Source organism: Morone saxatilis, unplaced genomic scaffold, assembly GCF_004916995.1.
Source record: "Morone saxatilis isolate NCDOM2014 unplaced genomic scaffold, NCSU_SB_2.0 Contig19, whole genome shotgun sequence".
Taxonomy (NCBI): Eukaryota; Metazoa; Chordata; class Actinopteri; family Moronidae; genus Morone; species Morone saxatilis.
The window spans coordinates 2,948,503-2,967,756 of NW_023339751.1; the positions used below are offsets into that span (position 1 = coordinate 2,948,503).

Sequence of the window (19,254 nt, forward strand, 5' to 3'; positions counted from 1 at the left end):
ATGTGTGGGAAAGATTGGTAAGAATTATTTGGTAACAAGACATACACAGTTTTTTGTATGTACCTCTAAGATTTCTGCCTGAACAACAGTACAGTACAGTGGAGGTAAATATGATATTTTTGTGGTGATCAGCACTCAAGAATGACATGCATTCAATAAACAAAATCAAACAATATCCCTGTTACTCCAGATAACCTAAGCTGTCAGCACTTTCCATAGGGTCTGTTTCTATGATAGAAAATAGCTGAAATGGAAATTGTGGAACTTGGAAAATTGTTGTCTACTGAGTCAGTAATTTCAAAAGATATCCCAAAATAAACCCAGAAATATCCACATGGCTTCCACCAGTTATTATGACGGCAGCCAGTTCATAATTTTCTGTCTATTGGCTACTCTCTGTGATACTCTCTGTGATATATCTTTTTCAGAGCAGACCTTTTGACTTTTCACAGTAGGAGAAGCACAGGTGAGCAATTATTGATCGGCAGGCAGGGAGTTTTCTGAAGCTGTGAGACAGCTACCCCTGTATTAGGCAGCCCGGCCTCGGCTTTACACACTTCCAGCAGTGGGGAAACGCAAGTGCAAGAAACAGGTGAGACATGGTCGAAGCAGAAGTTCGGAACCGTGAGGAAGAGAAGCAGATGTCAAAGGCGGCGCAACAAGGGTCCCAGGGCGCCTGGAAATGGGATCCGTCCGCAAGAATTGTTGTGTTTTTGTTACCCTAGAATGAGCTGTTTCCGCCATGTGTCTACAGCAGCCTAGAATGGATGAACCAAACACTGACTCTAGATAGGGCCTTTCGCGTTTTTTGCAAGTTTTGCGGCCACAGTAGTTTTGACTACACGTTTAGAATAGAAGGGGGAGGCGAGGGTGTTGCAACCAGCAACTACACTGCTAGATGCCAGTTAATCTTGCACACTGGTCCTTTAAGGGTGGAAGCACTCAGTGAAGGTTAGGTACCACCTGTTACATCTACTCCTGGCCAAATACACCCCAACAGGTGTGTCTCGCAGTTCAGTTTAGTTGTTTATGTCACATTCATGTATATCATCTATAATAAGTTTGACTTTCTGACTTGTAAGTATGGTTTAAGTCAACCTCCAACAACATCATAATTACAACCGGGAAAGGTTGGACTCTTACATATCAGACTTTATAAATAGACCTTTTTCACCCTAGAGGGCACTTGATCACATTCTCTCCACTGGAAGGGCAGCCTAGGGGGCACATCATCATGTTTTCATGCACATTGGGTCACTGTAGAGGGCAATTTATCATGTTATATCCAGGGGCATGTGCAGACTTTTTCGATTGGGTTGGTACAAGTGGGGTACTAACTTATGCTGGGGTGGCATGAAGTATGTCATTCCCAATTTAAACAGTACTGTTTATGGACCCCAGTATGTAGAAGTATTCAAATACATTTATACCACATGCTTTTTTGCCCCAAAATACATGGGATTAGCATAAAGTTAGCATGTATGTAAAGGGGAGACTTGGGTACCCACAGAACCATTTCAGGTCAAGGGATCCCTTTGAAAATGGCCATGCCAATTTTTCCAGTGCCTTTTTTGAAAGACAGTGCTGAGTGGAAGAGGGAACGATGATGGGGTGGCCAATCAGATTTCTGGTTTTATCTACTGTAGGGTCTTCCTTGAAGGCACTTGATCAGTTATCTCCGCTGAAAGGGCACTTCATTGTGTTTTCATCCACATTAGGTCACTGTAGAGGGCAAACTACTATATACCGGGGTTTTTTTCCCAACATGGGTAACAAATTATAACAAAACATATCTAAAACATAGATGGATAGATACTTTATTCATCCCCAAGGGGAAATTCACAGTTTCCAGCAGTATCCACAGACTGGGATAAAACAGAAGATTAAAATTTAAGGAGGCATGCAAAGTACTACTACTAATAACAACAACAACAGGAAGCATGCAAAATAACCAATAAAATCAATAGTAAAATAACGAGCATTGGGTGAGTGGCCTCACTTGCATGGTTTAATAGTGTTTTCTTCATATGTCATATATCATAACGAGCTCTTCATATGTTTTATATGCAAAAAGTACCAAGCTGTCAAGTAATTGTAGTAGTGGAGTAAAAAGTACAATATTTCCCTCTGTAACCTAGTAGAAAGCATGAAGGTTCAAGTACAATTACTTAAGTAGCAAATGTTATAAGTTAAATTCCACTACATAGGCTACAGTACAGTGGAACCATGACATTGACAGCACATATTAATGGCATAACACCTCGGTCGAAGCCAGATCACAGGAATAAGAGGAGATAATAAGGACTAAGTGATGAATGTGAGTCACGCTGTGGACGGAGGCGTGGAGCCAACTGTAGCATGCAGCTCTCCCCCCTCTGCCAGCCCTGGCTCCTCCGCGGGGAGGAGGGGAGGAGGGGAGGAGGGGAGGACTCACACAACTGCGGCTCATGATCACCTTCCGTGTGTCGCCTGGTTCTGTGGAGGTATAGTAGTCATGACAGCCTCAAACACTGGCCAGCAACCCCCCTCACCACCACCACCTCCTCCTCCTCCTCCTCCTCCTCCCTCGACCAGCTGGAGACGGTCGATTGCGGCGCATTGCTGTGCTTTCCCTGTTTTCTCCGGCGTTGTTTTTGGACCGGGGTGTCCCGCAGTGACCATCGACTGGCTGCTGGACTGCAGCAAGTAGTCCACCTACCCCCCCGGTTGTGCTCGGTGTACCCAGAGAGCTCGGGCATGCCATCTGTCTCGAACAGTGTTGTCTGGGCCGAAATTCGCTTGACCACTTGAGGGAATCAAAGTTGGTGCAATGGAGACTTCGGGCAGCGATGCAGCGGTCACATACTCGGGCAGAGCGGAGGAGAGAGACGGGTTTTATGATGTGGAGCACCTGCCTCCACTGCTGGAAGATGAGGTGAGACAGGGGGTGTTATATGTTGATTTTACAAGATTGTACATAATGTCTCCACTCTCCAGTGTTCTGGCACATCATCTCATAATGAGTTCAAGTTGGTTAGATTACATGATTTTCATAAACGCACCACCGAGGAGTTCTTCTCTTCCAAAAACACGTTACTTATTCAAACTGCTGGGGCTTTCTGAAGGCCTTGGAATGTTAGAATATTTAATTAGCACTTTAATTTGCACTAGATAACAAAGATGCTGTATTCTTCTTCATAAAGGCTATATATATTTTATGTGTGACCCATAGACTATATATATAACTATCTATATTCAGATTCTACAGTAGAAGTAGGCTACTGCATTTAAAATTCTACTTAAGTACAAGTGCAGAAGTAATAGTAAAAGTAGTGCAGTCTAGTTTTTCCCAATAAGGGAATGATTATTGGAGTAGAAAAAACTAATTTATATTCATTCTTTGGACTTGAATCTTTGCTTTTCTTGTGAAATATTGGCACGTTTGACCTATTTTAGGCTTTGAACAGCTATTTTATCTAAATGTTTTATCTAAATGAAACCATCTGATCTTCAGGTCCCTCCTATCTCCTGGTCTCTGTTAGATCTCCCACCTCTCAAATGAGTCTTTGGTGGAACTTTCAACTCATAGACACCTGTAATGTGACAAGGAACCCCAGACTGTCTAGAGGGGGCCACAAGCCAAAAAAAAAGCAATTGTGTTGTATTTTATAAGCTCATCATCCAGTGAATGTAGTGCAGTACACAATTTCCCTCTGAACTGAGTGTAAGTATAAAGCAGCATAAAATGGAAGTACTCCAGCAGTATAAGAGCATCAAAATTGTCCCTGAGTAAATGTACTTAGTTACAATTCATCACCAGCTATAAATTCATTGGTTGACGTGAACCATTGTAAGTAAGAGTTTTTTAGTGGTAACTTAGTTACCTCATTTTAATTGAGTGATGGTTGACTTCATTCATTAACATTCATCAAATGTTACAAGGGATCAAGGATTAGACAATATACTGCATTGAGTAAATAACAAAATACGCAAACTACTACTACTTTCTTTCACTATTTCTGTCAGTCCCTGCATGCAGAAGCACACCCCCACCAGCCTCACCAAAACCTTAGCGCTCAGAGGCAAACTTATGTAGGACAGCATATTTAACTTGAGGGGGGTGAGAGAGACTTCTAGCTTCCCTCTGCACTGTTCTCAAGGGAAACTGTCTATTTATGGGGCTGGTACTGCTGTTGCTGCTTGAAGTGACACTTTTCTGCCCTGTAATTGTACTCTACCCCACTAGATCACATCGATATGCTTTGTTCACAATCTGCCCCAACTCCCCTGCACCTATAGAGTCATAAAGCAAAACAGACACTTTGAATATTAAAGAGGTTACAGGCAGTAAAATGAGTAAAAATACGTTCCCATTGAGAGATCCTCTGGTATAAATTATGTCATGGAAGGAAAAAACAGTATGTTGATGGAATGGAAGAGCTGGACATTGACACTCACTGCTTTGTGATACCCCCACACCCCCCACTTTCCACCCTTCTATCTGAGTTAAGGCCAGCTTTTGTGTTCACTCACAACCCGAACAGAAGATCCTGTAATAATCAGACCGCAGCATTATGCTGGACGCCGCATGGAATCTCTGAGATCACTGCGTCTGCCAGGATAAATGGGGCCATTTGGTAATAGTGGATCACAGATGATGCAGTGTGTTCATGTGGGTGTTTAGAGTCACTCCGTGGCATAAAAAGGGGGTACGTGCATGATGTCATGTACCAAATGCCCTTGCTATTGAAGAAAATGTAGGATTTGGTGCAAGATTAGGGCACTGTGCAAGGTCTTTGTTCAAATTAAACATATCTTTTGATGCCTCTTATGGCAGGGTTATTCACAGTTCCCCACATTTAAGACCATACTGTAATATAATAACTTTGCTGTCAACTCTGCAAGCTGTCATGTTCCCGTGGAGAGATCACTTCCATCAAGCTGAGATCTCTAACAGTGACCTCATGCTGATGTTAGCTTTATTATAGGAAGTTTTAGCCTACAGATGTTGTCTTGAAATGGGATAAATGTTCTTCTTCACTTCTTAAATCGTAATTAGAACACAAGTCAGCAGATTTACAAAGCTGACCATAGTGTTTTTAAGACTTTTAAATGAGTTCCCCTGCTTCCCGGCAGCCCTTTGTTTCCTCATGAAAATCCATCTGTGAGGATTTGAAACTTGCTTGAGAGCGGTAATTCATTACAGTGAACAGCATGTCAGTTTTTATTTTTGTAAAGAGGCCTTGACTTTGAGATATAGTTTATACTGGTAGCCTTCTCTTTAACATCTCTGCTTAGGGATCTCATGCTACTGGTCCGCAACACAAATTCCCAGCATAGAATCGATTGCACTGCCCTTAACTTTTAATTTTTTCCCCATTAGACTGTTTCCGATTTCTTTTATGGTGATGATTTCATTTCCTAGCAAGGCTGCAAAATCAGAGCAGAAATTGGCTCTTTATTTCAAATGTACTATTTTCCAACAACACTGATTTACTGCAGTGCACCTGACTTCATAGTTTCTCTTTGTAAAGCTGAAAGAAACGGTATTCATAAACACACAGAGCAGCAAGACAGGTACAGTGAGGAGCCAGCGTGTATATAATTTAGATTTATTGCTGAACAAAAACACTTTTTTCCCCAGCGAGTGTTCAAGCTAATCTTTTATGAGGAAGGAAACACATTGAACACGTTTGTTGGCCCTCAAGGATTCGCACAATGCTTTTGAATGAACATGGACACAACTTTTGTTCGTATAAGGCAACCCCGCAGGGCCCTGTTAATTCACTGGATTATCCAAGAATATTTGGTCACCTCATCTGTTCTTACCATATCTCCCTATCTGTATATTTGCAGTAAGGCACTGTATTGCAGTATCACTCGCCACCCCAGCAACCACCTGTTGGATTCAGTTTCTCCAGGGTTTAGGTGGAACTTTATCTCCCTCCAGCGTCCCTCTGTGCTGCAGAGAGTGATGAGGTCAGAGCCTTAACACCAAACTTTTAACTGTGCACACTCTGTATTTACATTTTAATAAATCTGTTCCACATGAGCTAGCGGACTGAAATGCTGTTGAGAGCATAGGGACTGGGAAAATGCTTCTTTGACGGTGCGTTTGGTGCTCATGGAGTGGAAGGAAACGTGAATGCTCTCTGGTCTCTACTGCCTGACATTAAAATGTATGACTCAAGTCAGTGTTATTTATATGGCCCAATATCACAGATGACAAACTTGCCTTGAGGCGGCTTTACAGTTTGTACAGCACACGACACCTCCTATCCAAATACAAACCCTAGATTTGAAAAAAAAACTTGAAAGAACTTCAGGAAGAGCAACAGACATGAAATATATGTTGCGTGTAGAGAATAGTACAATAAAAAATAACATTGTTAACAGTCAGGATGATAGATTGTAAACTTTCAGAGGATGTTGAACAACTTCCTGAACTGCTGAACCATATATTAAACTATATATTATTATTAGACATTGTATAGTTTTTGTGTCTATGTAAGGTACAGACCTAATTAGTTAGGATGACATTTACACTCTGCCTCCTATTGTTTTGAGACAATGGAAAATGGTTGATCTAGCTAAATAACTACAAGCTGATGGAAGAAAATGGACAAAAGGCTGACTTGTGCTTAAGGCGGGTAATTAGTAAAGAGTAAAGAGAGTTCCTCATTAACATTTGGCCTCACACAAGTAGTGTATTAAACCAGAGCACTGATGCAGATCAAGCCCTCAAAATTCTGTGTGTGTGTGCTTACCTGGACATACTTGTGTGTGTGTTCACAGGAGAATGTGTCTCTGGCAGACATCCTCTCTCTGCGGGACAGCTGTCTGTCTGAGGAGGAGGTGTGTGCTGTGTGTGCAGAGTGTGTTCTGGCGCTGCAGAGCATCAGACCCTCCCACCTCTTCCACACCCTGTGTATAACGCCAGACACTCTGGCCTTCAACGCCCATGGGAATGTTTGCTTCATGGAGCAGCTCAGTGGTGAGTCTACAGCACAGGCACACTGCCATTTATATATTTGTACAATAAAGAAAACACTTTCAGGACATTTATACACCTTCATTGGCACTTATCTTATTATACACACCATTTTTGCATGAGATTTTGCTACTGATCAAGCTGACTGGTAACATATTTTTATTATTATATATATTTTTTGGCACAAGTCTTGTCATGCAAAGAACATTTAGAAACCAGAAGACATGACAGATTAAATCAGAGCTGCACTGCAGAGTTTAAATGTGAGATTGTACCTTAACTGCAGTTTAAGCTCAGCTTGACGCAGAGAGAAGGCACCTTTTTCTCTTCAGTGATTTGTTGCCCTGATCTGTATCACTTTCGATTTGCAAATTCCTGCTTGAAAACACTCTATCAGTGTCTCACTGGATCTGTCAGGCTGTGCCGAGGTCTGCAGGTCTGCTCTGATTTACCCAGATGAAATCTTTCTCCTTCACAGTGCTGTGAGGCCCCGTGACATTGAATGAAAAAACATCCTATCAGGAATTATTATCTCTCACCTCCTCTCTTCTCCTGTCCTCCCCTTTTTCTCATTCTTTTATCTCGGATATTCTCACTTTTTTTCCTCATTCTCTTTCTATATAATTCTTTATCTTTTCACTTACACCAGCGCTGGAGCATGTGCGCATACACACACACACACGTCTGTAGCACACACTCAATACATGCCCTAATGCCAAATGTCAGAAATTGATAAGCATTGATTAGATCTACGGTGTTAGAGTTGCCAGGGGGAGCGTTGTTGTGGTAACAGCTTGGTTAGCCTATCAGCAGTCGACCTGCGCTCACACACACACACACACACACACAACAACACACACACACACATTACACAGCCACAGCAAGTGTTGCATCCATTTATCTCCATGCAAATCTTCCGTCAGTAATAGAGACACTTTGAGGAGATGTTTTGATTACTCTGTCAGATAAAATCCTTCGCAGCCTCATTTGTTGTTGTGCTTTATTGGATTGTGTTCAGTCCCTCGGCTATGATTCATCCTGTGGATAGAGAAAGAAACCACAGTGCCCACATTACCCTTCCTGTGTTAGTTGTTCGTGCTGAACACTGCATCTGTATCATTAATCACAGCACTACGCTCACCACTTTACTGGCTGCACAGTTTCCCGTCGAATCCATTTAGTTGAAGTCTTTGTGTGATAGTGATGAAATTTCGAGCTGATGCACACTTGAGCATCCAATCGCACACAAACAGGCTCTCCCTGTGAGGCTGTGACCTTGAGGGCTGCGGTGATGAAGCTCAGCGAGAATAGCTGTTGCCGCAACGACTCATCAATAGGGTTCATTTCAGCTAATTAATTACTGCAGTAGTAACAGGAATGTAGTTGTATGGGACTGTGGGTGATGCCAAAGTAAGCAAATGGTTTTGTTGATGACTAAGAAAAATTGCTAATTTTCCCTCGAGGTTTAGCCTCGCAAGCTGTTCCGTTCCTGATAAAACGGGACTGGTCGTGGGAAATCTGATCAGTGCATTTGGAAAGTGTGTTGAATCAGTAATATTGCTCAGCTCTTACTACCTGTTGTCCTAAAATGCTGTAGGCATACATGACTCACCAAGCTCTCACCATCACCCTGGAGGCAACTGCGTCACTCACAACTGCTGTCTTTTTTTCTCTCATTCACTGCCTATTTCACTGTGTTACAGAGCTTTCTCACTACAAAGGGTTGAAATATCGTGTCCTCCTTTTCTGCTCCCGTCTGTCCTTTTCTCCTTGTTTGTTTGAACTGGCAATCTCTGTGAGACAAGAGGAGATGAAAAAAGCAAAAGAGGGGTGGAAAAGAAAGAAAAGGGAAGAGTAAAAGAAAAGTAATGAGAGGGGAGGAGCAGTGGAAAGGGGAAAAAGAACGCATAGATGAGTACAGGAGAGGAAAAGAAAGAGGATACAAGATGAAAGGAGAGGAGGAGAAGAATTTAAAGATGTGAGGAGATTAAAGGAAAGGTAGGGAAATGAAAGGAAAGGAGAGAGGAAAGGAATCGAGGAAAGTAAAGGAATGAAAGGAAAGTACAGTAGGGGATTAGGAAGGAAGAGGAAGGATAGTTGAGTAAAGGGGAGAAAAGCAAAGGAAACAAGGATAAGGAAGAGAGGAAGCTAAAGAGATAAGGAGAGGGGATCATAGTAGTAGGAAAGGAAAAAGAAGAGGAGATGAGGAGATTAATACACAAAGAGAGAAGAGGAATCCAAAGTGAAAGAAAGGGGAGGAGAGAGGAATAGTGGGAAGGCAAACAGAGAAGGAAGGAATTAGAGGAATTGGAAAAAAGGGAAAATGGGAAAGATAGGAGATGAAAAGAAAAAAGAAGAGGGGATGAGATGAAAAGGGCTAAGGAGGAGAGGTGAAGCGAAACGGAGCGGCCTCCCTACACCTGGGAGGGGACATCATAACTCCAGTAGACAAACCCAGATCTGTCATGACCCACTTTACTCACTTCCATCCCCTTCCTTCTCTTCTTTCCCTCCTCTAACTCTGGGTACAACCTCTCTCTCTCTCTCTTTTCCCCTCTCTCTACCTCTCTCATCCCAGGTCCAGCTGAGGGGGTGCATGTTTGTGCTGATGTTTTCCTGTGTCTGTGTGTCCTGCTTGTTGCCAGTCTGAGCAGTGGCCTACTTCAGGAGGAGGCTGCAGCGCTGCTTCTCAGTGGCTGCTCCATCTTCTGATCTGCAAATATCTCCTGTCTTGTTTGTCGGGGATTATCTCTGACACGAGAATTATGCAAATGAAGGGAAGTGGCTACGCTAGCTCACTGGACTGTTGTGGTTTAGCATGCGGGATACATATTCCTCTGATTTGCATCTCATTAAGATGGATGCTCAGCAAGTAGGTTACAGTACAGAACTGACATGGCTATACATCAGAGTGTTGACATCAAACGACAGATGCACCGTGTGTTCCCTTCTGATGACATTATAGTGTACTGTATGCTCTTCAGACGCGCTTAATGGTTCAGCTAATTGGTACGTTTTGGTCTTGCAGATGATCCAGAAGGCTCCTTTGTGCCTCCAGAGTTTGACAACACAGGCAGCACATTTGAGGTGAGAGCTGCCGAATCTTCTTATAGATTTTAATCTGGTCACAGTTGCACGCATTCGCCCCTGGGAGTTTCACAGTTACGGGCACCTTGGTTGTGTTTGCTGAGAGAGAGGAGAGTGTTGCTCGTTCTCTTTCCTAAAATAAAATTCCCCACACAAGCCAGCAGTCATTCAACTATAAGCTCACCTCCATCTGATCAGGTGAAATAGGCAGGAGGCAGTACTCTTTAACAGGAAGGTTGCGAGGAGAAAGGTAAACTGTAGAATTATTACCCAAACTAACCTAAAGTTAGAGGCCATCAAAGGTCCATGTAAGAGGAGACCTCTTCTAAGACCTCTGTTCAAGGAGAGTTTATATTTGCTGCTGGCACATTTTAGAAGTTGAATGTCCCAATTTTTACTTTGGTCTGTTATTTGACATATGTCTTTGTCATGAGTTGTCTCCAGCTTTGTTCCAGGTGTGAGGTCCTGTTCCAGGATGAAGTTTTATAACATCAGTCTAGGGGTATGAATTCATTACATGATGTTGAATGTCCATACACTGTTGGGTCCTCTTGAGTGTTCCCTTACTCTGGAACTGAAGCTGTGTTAAAAGAATTTTAAACACGATCAACACCTCAACCAGGACATTTGAAGTGATATACAACCAAATGTATGTTTTAGGTGTAAGATCTTTAGTAGTTGTGAAATAAGGAGTCTTCTTGCCATCTGATATTAGTATGAACTTCCCCTCTGTGGTTAGTCTCTCTAATTTTAAGCAGTGGTGTTACTGGAACCTTCCAGTCACACTACTCTTATCTCTATTCTGGAAAGTGGAGGAAAGTAATTAAGTACATTCACTCAAGTAATGTACTGGTACTTTACTTGAATAATTCCATTTAATGCTATTTTATTATTATACTTATATCTATGCATATATTTCATACTTTACCACTACATATTGTACTTTTGACACCAGTGCATTTGTTTATATGTATTTATTACTTTTCACATTGAGATTATTAATACAAAAGATTATGTTTTAATATAGGTTAAGATACCCAGCAGTAATGAAGTAATAAATATTAGCCACACCTGCAACATTATACATAGGCAGTATTTATTGTCCCAGGAGGGAAAACCGTAATACACAAATACACAATACAATTACAGTGGACATATGGCCATGTGTACACATACTCCTTCATGAGTCTAATAATGTAGTGTATATTATCATTGTGAAATGGGCCACAATCATGTATGCATGTCAGGTAGTCGCTCTTTACCTAATTGTGTAATTGTGCGCACACACAGTTTTATTACCAGTATGTGTGCACTCACTTTCAATTTCACCTCTGAATGCAGTGGTTGAGATAATTTAGCTAAACAGTTTTTTTGTTTACAACCTGTATGGTCACCTGACTTTGTATGCTTCTTACCCATCACCACAATATAGTCTGACTCAACCAATGATAGGTTAGGCCACAATGGCCACAGCTACAAGAATAAAACCCCGGTTGAAATACACCAGAATTATCCTGTAATGGTCACCCATTTGAATCTTATGACAGGTATGATCTGGCTGTAACTGGCTGTGAGTGAGGCACTTAAGCATAAACTCTTTTAGTGTAGCTGTGTATTAACATACATCATAAAGCAGAATATACCAGCAGCTCCAGGTATGAATGTCTTTGTACTCCACTGTGTGTACGGATTGTCTTGTTGTACTTCTGCCACTGGATCTTTTTTGTAGGATGAGTATGCATTATCTTTAATGACTATTGTGGGTTTAATAAATGTTATTTATGCTCTGCCATCATTACTGAGTGGATCTCTGTAACTTTTATATTCCTTTTTAGAGATCTCTCTATACATCTGCCCTATAGTATTCTGCTATAGGGGAAGTCTGAAATACGTATTTTTGCTGTGAAATAGAATAATGCCTCTGATTTGATTGGATTCAAAAGCTTTTGGCTTCCTCTGTGGAAATAAGAATTCAAATGTGAACCTCACACACTGCCATTGAGAGGTGTCACTTTTCACACCATAACATGAATAAATTTACAGTAGACTTATGTAACCTTCTTTCAAAAATAAACCGTGCATACTTATTTTTGCTGTGTAAAAATACAAAGTTTTTGTCAAACAAACAACTTCTTCACTTCTCTCGTGTTTTTCTCAAGTGTGTTCCCCTCAAGGGAGATATTACGCACGGCCAAAGTAATAGTGTAAGCAAAACAGGAGTTAAGGCCTTCAGCTGAGCGTTTACTCTTCTATTTTGGTGACCCACACTGGGATCCGCCTTGCACATGTGTTTACCACATAAGTATGGGTACAGTCCACTTCAATTGTTGAAAGTGATCGTTACGTCCGAGATTTGAACTCTGAAGCACCTGGTTCAAATCTGCTGCTGCCTTAGACCTGACCATAATATCCACTGTCAAAGCAGCAAAGCAAAACAAAAGCTCTGTCATAAATATGTACAATACATGACAATTACTGCCCAAAATGGCAAGAGGATCCTCTGTTTTTGAGCCTTTTCTATAGCCATTCATAGATTCAGATCTCTGTGCTCGCTGTAAATTCACAGCTGCAGCTGGTTCCTGAAGATGATGATGATAGTGTTTTCTCCTCCTTTAACCCCGGCTGCAGGGCCATGTTTACTCGTTGGGCTCTACGCTTTCTGCCGCACTGAACTTTGTCATCGAGCCAGAGCTGGAGGCAGAGCTGGGAGAAGAAATCCAGAGGCTGCTGGAGCAGATGCAGGAGGAGAAGCCTGAGGACAGGCCGCTCCTGCAGGTATTAACACCCTGCTGACTGTTCTGTACTGCTAGAATGATTCATAGAGAACTGCATTGTTTTAACATCATGAAGCAGGTGTAGAATAATTTGAGATCTCACTTGAGCAATTGTGTTGTCATGGTGTTCAGAGGAAAGAAGTAAAATGTCTGAAATTAAGTCAATATGTGTTTAGTTAAGTGTTAAATTAGGTTTAATTTAATGCAAATGCAAAATGAGTGGTAACAACTTGTATTAGTGATTATTGCGGTTTCAGATTCAAATTCTTTTAGCAACCACATGTAGTAAATATTCAGTAACTAAAAAAAACAACAACAACAGCATAAAACATAATTAGATAAAACCATAGAGAAATAAATGTATGTAATTTTAAAGTCATCATGACCCAAAGAGGTGGTTGGTGACACATGTGCACATGCGTGTGTGTGGTCAGGCCTGATTATGTCCTTACACATCAAAGTCATAAAATATATCCCAGAACTGCACTGCATCACCGTTCCTTTCCAGTCACATGTAGAGCTACAAGGGTCCGTTAGAAGTGAATGTATTTACAGTGATTATGGCTGCAGTATACATTTAAGTCCATTTTTCTGTTCTATTAGGTGAACTAATGGGCACTACATAGAGTCAGTGCTCTTGAGCAGCATCAAGTGGAAATTCTGTGTCAGTGCAAATCACACAGTGGGATTGTCCTATACTGTCACAGCATGAACTTCAACAGGGAAAAACTATGTCTAAAAATATGTCTAAATTATTAAAGATTTCAATAACAAAATGCAGCCTTACAAAATAAAAGATAAAAGACAAGTTGTACTTGTATTAAAGCAGGTGATAGATCATAATGTGACCTGAAAATATATTGAAGAAAAGTGTTTTTGGCTCATAATGACAAGCATAGTTTACTTCAGTAGTACACTTTGTAAGTGTGTTACAAAACACTGTTGCACATCTTAGATCTTTATTTTCTTCACAAAGAGAAGTAAGTGATGAAATGTAAAATCAGAACAGAAAAAGTGATCTTTGCACACCTGTGAGTAGACCGACGGATTTGCAGGATGTCACGACCTGGCTCTGTAGCCGTTGACAAAAACGAGGGAACGCAGTGGAAAGTACAAATTATAAGTAATTTTATTTAAACATAAACAACCTAAAGGCATCTCGAAAAAAGAACTAAAATAAAAGAGAGTGTGTTTGTCAGTAACATCAGTAGTGAAAGTGTGTGTATTGCATTGAGGTGTTGATTATATAATGAAAAGCTAAATGTTGCATGTTAAAAAACACAAACTTACTCCGAATACAAACCAAATGATTTAAATAAGATTAGAGAAGAGAGCCCCCGTCAGGCCAGAGAGGGCGGCTTTTATAAGCTGGGGAAACACCGGGCCCAGGTGCTTCCAGGCTATGCCATTGGTCGGCGAACCCCATGTACATTGCCTTAAAAAGGAAGAGGAAACATTAGAACCAACCTTCAGGGACCGCGTCACAGGAGAATAAGTGATAAATTCAAGTCACAAAAATCAAGCTCCTGCACACTGCTGACACTTCCGGGTAAATTTGTGTGAATAGCTACGTTTCCGGGGTCCAGTTACCTTTGAAACAGGCATTTCATAATGATAAATGACAGGAACAAGCCTGCATACAGTGTATTCTTACTACTCGGCAAAAAGAACAGGCCAATCAAATGCAAAGGTACAGCCAGGGCATCAACCATCCATAAAAAAAGTAAACATGGGAAGGGCAGAGAGGAAGAGAAACTATTTTTATTTCCTAGTTTTCCAGGTGAATCCCGATTGGCATTAAATTGTCTATTGTAAAAAAAAAAAACGCCTTATCCAATGGTTGAAAAACACCAAAACAGTAAAAGGCATTTAAATACAAAGAGGAATTAAATAGAAAAACTGCATAAAACAACATTGGGATGTAATTGCACTTGAACCCGTAATGACAATAAAAAGCTCCAATTAATATATAAAATAATCCAAAATACACTTACAAGTTTATCCTTACGATGGAAACATAGCTTCTTAAAAATATACAATCAGCCACAAATTCCAAATTCTAATGACTTAAGGGAGGCTCCAAATTAGGGCATCCTTACTGTGTTCTGCCTCTACCCTCAAATATTTATTCTTGTCTTAAAACAAAGACAGATTGTTCCAGAATATTCCATTATGAAAATATTTGCAAACCTGCAAGTTTGGATTACTCCCAACAGGGACTCCTCTCTCTGGGCTGAAGAACGGGCTGTTCTCATACCTCCGTCTGCCGGCTGTGTTGCCGGAAGCTGTACTTCTATTGGCCGACGGGTTTGCTTGTCCACGTCCGAAATCAGTTTCAAACCTTTCAAGGTGATTTTTATTCATCTCAATTTACAGATGTCACTGTTTGGTCTCGCTGGATTTTGGTCTGGTACTAATGTCCTCTCGTTTGTATATCCACAGGAATGGCCAGGAAGGCTCCTGGGAGGCAAGATGGCAAACAATCCCAAAACCAAGAAGGATGTCTGCTTAAAAGACTGAGCTCAGATGATAATAAGCAAAGAGCTCTCTGTTGACAGTTGCTGTTTAAAGCAAATGGTGTGGTCCAGGCAGCAGTATGTGACAGAGTGAAGGCTACAACCATTTTCAAGGAAGCAGCTGCTCTGGAGGGGAAGAATGATCATTTAAAATTCTTCCCATTCAGGTTTCTGTTATCTACACCTAATTTGGGGGAAAAGCACCAGAAGGTTTTTTTTCCGCCAGAGGTGGGAAACGGCACAATTCTTGCTGTTGGAAAACTTTCAAGAGGTGGCTACACATGACAAAGTCAACATTTTTTGATTTTAACGTATTTATAAATATTTATCCCATATAGTTTTTTCCTTCTAAAAAATTAAAACATTCATTTTCTTAGTTTGGATGGTCTTTTCCTGGGAAAAAAGCTTACCTAGGACCTAATGGCCTGAAAATTTCAAATTGGGATTTGTGCTTTAAGCTCAAGCTAGTATTTTAAGTGTTGTAAAAGGAAATATAAAATTCCAAGGGCGAAATTCCAGGGCCAGGACCTCATTCCTAGGTGCCTTGTTAACTGTAGAAGCTGTTTGCTTGAGGTTTCCTTGTTGGAACACTGTGGCCCCACCCATTACTTTTGTGATTTGTAACAGACTGTGGCAAAAAAACGACACCTCATGATGATCTCCAGCGTTGCTCTTCACTTCATTTTGGTTTATTTGCTTAATCGTTGTGGCCTTTCACAATTTTGGCATTGCTCAAGAAAACCAGTCTGTGTATCGTATATAGTATGTGTATAAATACAGTAATTATTGGTGGAAGGGAGTTGATGTGGAATCCTGTGGGCCTAAAAAAAAAGTAAAAATCAGGTAAAAGGCATTTTACTGCCCATTTTATGCCATTAAAGTATATAAGGTTAATTCTTCTTCTTCTTCTTCTTCTTCTTCTTCTTCTTCTTCTTCTTCTTCTTCTTCTTCTTCTTCTTCTTCTTCTTCTTATTATTATTGTTATTATTATTATTATTATTATTATTATCATCTGCAGGTGTGCGGGGGCTGGGATTCCTCCCTCTGGGCAGAGGATTTGGAAAGCAGTGAAAGAGATGGCATGATCTTGGCAGATGACTTGGATTGCAGGTCCCACAACAGCTCCCCAGTGAGGAGGAGGGCCCAGCAGAGGCTGAACAGGGTGAGGGGGGCTCTTAACCGCTCCTGCTCTGTCCCAGACTCCAACAACCCCCCTTGCCTTTCCCCTCCAACTCACGGCGATATCAGCATACCTGTGTCCGACCTCACTGAGATAGGAGCGGATGAACACTTGAGCTGCAAGTCTGTGTGGAGTAACAGACTTCAGAGACTCAACCGGGGCAAGTCCTGTGAGTCCTACCCACACAGTAGCACTGAGGACTGTGTGAACTCAGTTGTGGTTAGCCAAATGTCGCAAGTAAATGAAGATGCTTCAGAGACATTATGCAGTGGAGAAACACAGACTCAAGGAGTGCATGAATGTGAGTCTAATAACTGCACCCAGGATTCAGCATCTTCCTGTACCTCCTGTCAGGAGCTTGAAATGGAACAGGACTCTTCTTGGGACCAGAGTTCGTTAAACCACAGCCTCTACATTCCTAATAACCACATGACCAAAAGCATGCTGTGCCTCAACGAAGAATCTCAGGATGAGGTTAGCCAGTGCCTGATGGCTCTCAAATGTTTGACCTAGCATCTCAGATTGTTTTTCACAACCATGTCTGGTTCTATTATGGAGGTCCACTAAAGAGCTGTCTGTCTGTGAATAAGACTTGTGGCTATATTTGCCAGCGACAGAGGTTGCTGCTTGGGTCTTCATCAGCAGATGAAGTTTTCTTAGTTGATGTGGAGATTTTTTTGTGTTTTCATTATGTGACCTAGCTATAAAGCTTTGGTTATGTGTTTACAAATGGTCATATGTTGGGGTGACCACTTACAAGCTCTGGAACAAAACTAGCAAGTGGACCTTTTTAATATTTCCAAGGTCAAGAATGTACTTTAACTTCAACTCTCTGTTTTGTAGCTACAGCTAGATAGGTAGCCAGCAAGGAAAATATTGCTAGTATCAGTCAATAAGTAAAGGTAATTTCATTTGGGTTACTTCATGTTATTGCCTGCAGTTAAACTCTTTAACATTCTGTCAGAACAGTTGCTCACAACTTGTTTTATAAGGCTTTTAATGAAATTGAATTGTGTAACCTTTTTAGGGGGAAGTCGACCGTCTCAAAGAGACACAGTTATCACATAAGTACTTAGTAATAATACGCAAAAGGAATCTACAAAAGTGAAAGAGCGAACACTTCCTTAAGACAAATCTTTGCTGAACGTTGGACCATTCAAAAACAGAGTCTGAGAAAGTCAAGTCAGGGATTACTACAGTTTGAGTTAATTAGGTCTACTGAGGGATCAGCTGAAGCTCAGAAGTCTATAACTTATTCCTTTTCTACTACTACTTAAACTGTGTTTGCTCTTTATTTTCTATCCAGTGGATCTCGCTCAGAGAGTTGCTTGCTCGGTGTGGACGGAGGCTGACAGTTAATGAGCTGTGGGCTCTGTGTTACACCTGCCTGTCCTCACTGCAGACCTACATTGACTTTCCAGGTAATTTTCAGCTTTTCATGCATGAAACCAGTACTTATAAGTACTTAATATGAACTGCTCCTGCAAGAACATTTGAGAGCACAACGTAAGAGCACAGATCTTGTAAATGGAAATTTTTAGAGGAGAGAAGAAAAGGCGATTTTATTACATGGCTTGCATTTTGTTGCAATTCTTCTGTGCAGCTGATTTCTCTCTTTTCCAGCCTATTTATGCCTGGACACAGTGCACGTGGGCTGTGAGGGAGAAGTACTTTTCTTGAAACCTAAAAACATAGGTAGGTTTACTCAAGTCTATACAATTGTTTACTTGCAAAATAGATGTTGAAAATGCACTGTGTACTCAAGTATATGAGGCAACAATGTCTGGAGGCTTTTGTTGACTTCAGTAACTGACTGTCAGTGTTCTTTGCAGGATCCAGAGATGAATTTTATCTTGCTCCTGAATATCAAGAACATGGAATTGTGACCGAGAAGGTCTGCCTGTCTGGACTGCTTTCATTTACGTATCTTTAAAACTAACTTTCACTAATCATTGGCTTTAGTTGTAGCTTTTCCCCTCTTCTTTTCTGTGTTGCCTCAGGTTTGTGTGTATGGGGTTGCTGCTATTCTCTGGGCTACAGCCAAGTTCAGTTTATCACCTAATCAAAAACTGGCAATGCCTCGCAAACTGAAGAGACTGCTCCTGGAGATGGCAAAGAGGACACCCATTGAGAGGCCTACCATCGTCATGGCTAAAAAAGTATTATTATTTTTATTTTGACATTTTCTTTTTCCATTGTTTGTTTAATCAAACAATCCAGCATTTTTTTTTTTCAATTAAAATTCCTAAAAAAAAGAACTAACAAATTACAAAAGAGAAAAACTGTTTGACTTTAAGAATGGCTTTGATGAATATTTCTGCTTTCTTTATTATAAAACATAAACTAGGTTGTGTGTTTGAACTGAAACCTGATTTAACAAATAGACCAACAGCTTAAACAGAGGCCTCCCCTCACTAATCTTTCATTCTCTGTACTCAGTGTTTGAGCTAGAGGTGAGGGAACCGCTGATATTTACAGGGAAGCTGAAGTAGAAGGATATTGACTTGGTGTCCATTCAGATACATAACTCCACTTCATACAGTTTCATTTTGCAGGCCACCTAGCATTGCACCTCTTGTCTGACTCAGATTTACTATCACAAATGTATGCCCACTACAAAGGCTTCTGAACAACCCTGCACTGTCTGGCTATATACCTTGTGAGGACATTATTTGATAAGAAGGCCCCTAATTGTGTTATTGGTCCCACTACATTTTTGGCCAAGGT

The 19,254-nt window shown here is 41.0% G+C and overlaps 1 protein-coding gene across 1 annotated transcript in view; it reads left to right on the forward strand.

Moving 5' to 3' along the window:
* Window positions 1–2,405: 2,405 nt before the first annotated feature.
* The window catches only part of LOC118329551 (kinase non-catalytic C-lobe domain-containing protein 1), a 40,916-nt gene continuing 24,067 nt past the window's right edge, over window positions 2,406–19,254 (forward strand). Inside the window, 9 exon segments of the mRNA XM_035663774.1 lie at window positions 2,406–2,914; window positions 6,775–6,973; window positions 9,999–10,057; window positions 12,686–12,832; window positions 16,366–17,001; window positions 17,834–17,948; window positions 18,151–18,222; window positions 18,360–18,421; window positions 18,528–18,686. Coding sequence (XP_035519667.1) covers window positions 2,810–2,914; window positions 6,775–6,973; window positions 9,999–10,057; window positions 12,686–12,832; window positions 16,366–17,001; window positions 17,834–17,948; window positions 18,151–18,222; window positions 18,360–18,421; window positions 18,528–18,686 — 1,554 coding nt within the window. The 5' untranslated portion in view covers window positions 2,406–2,809.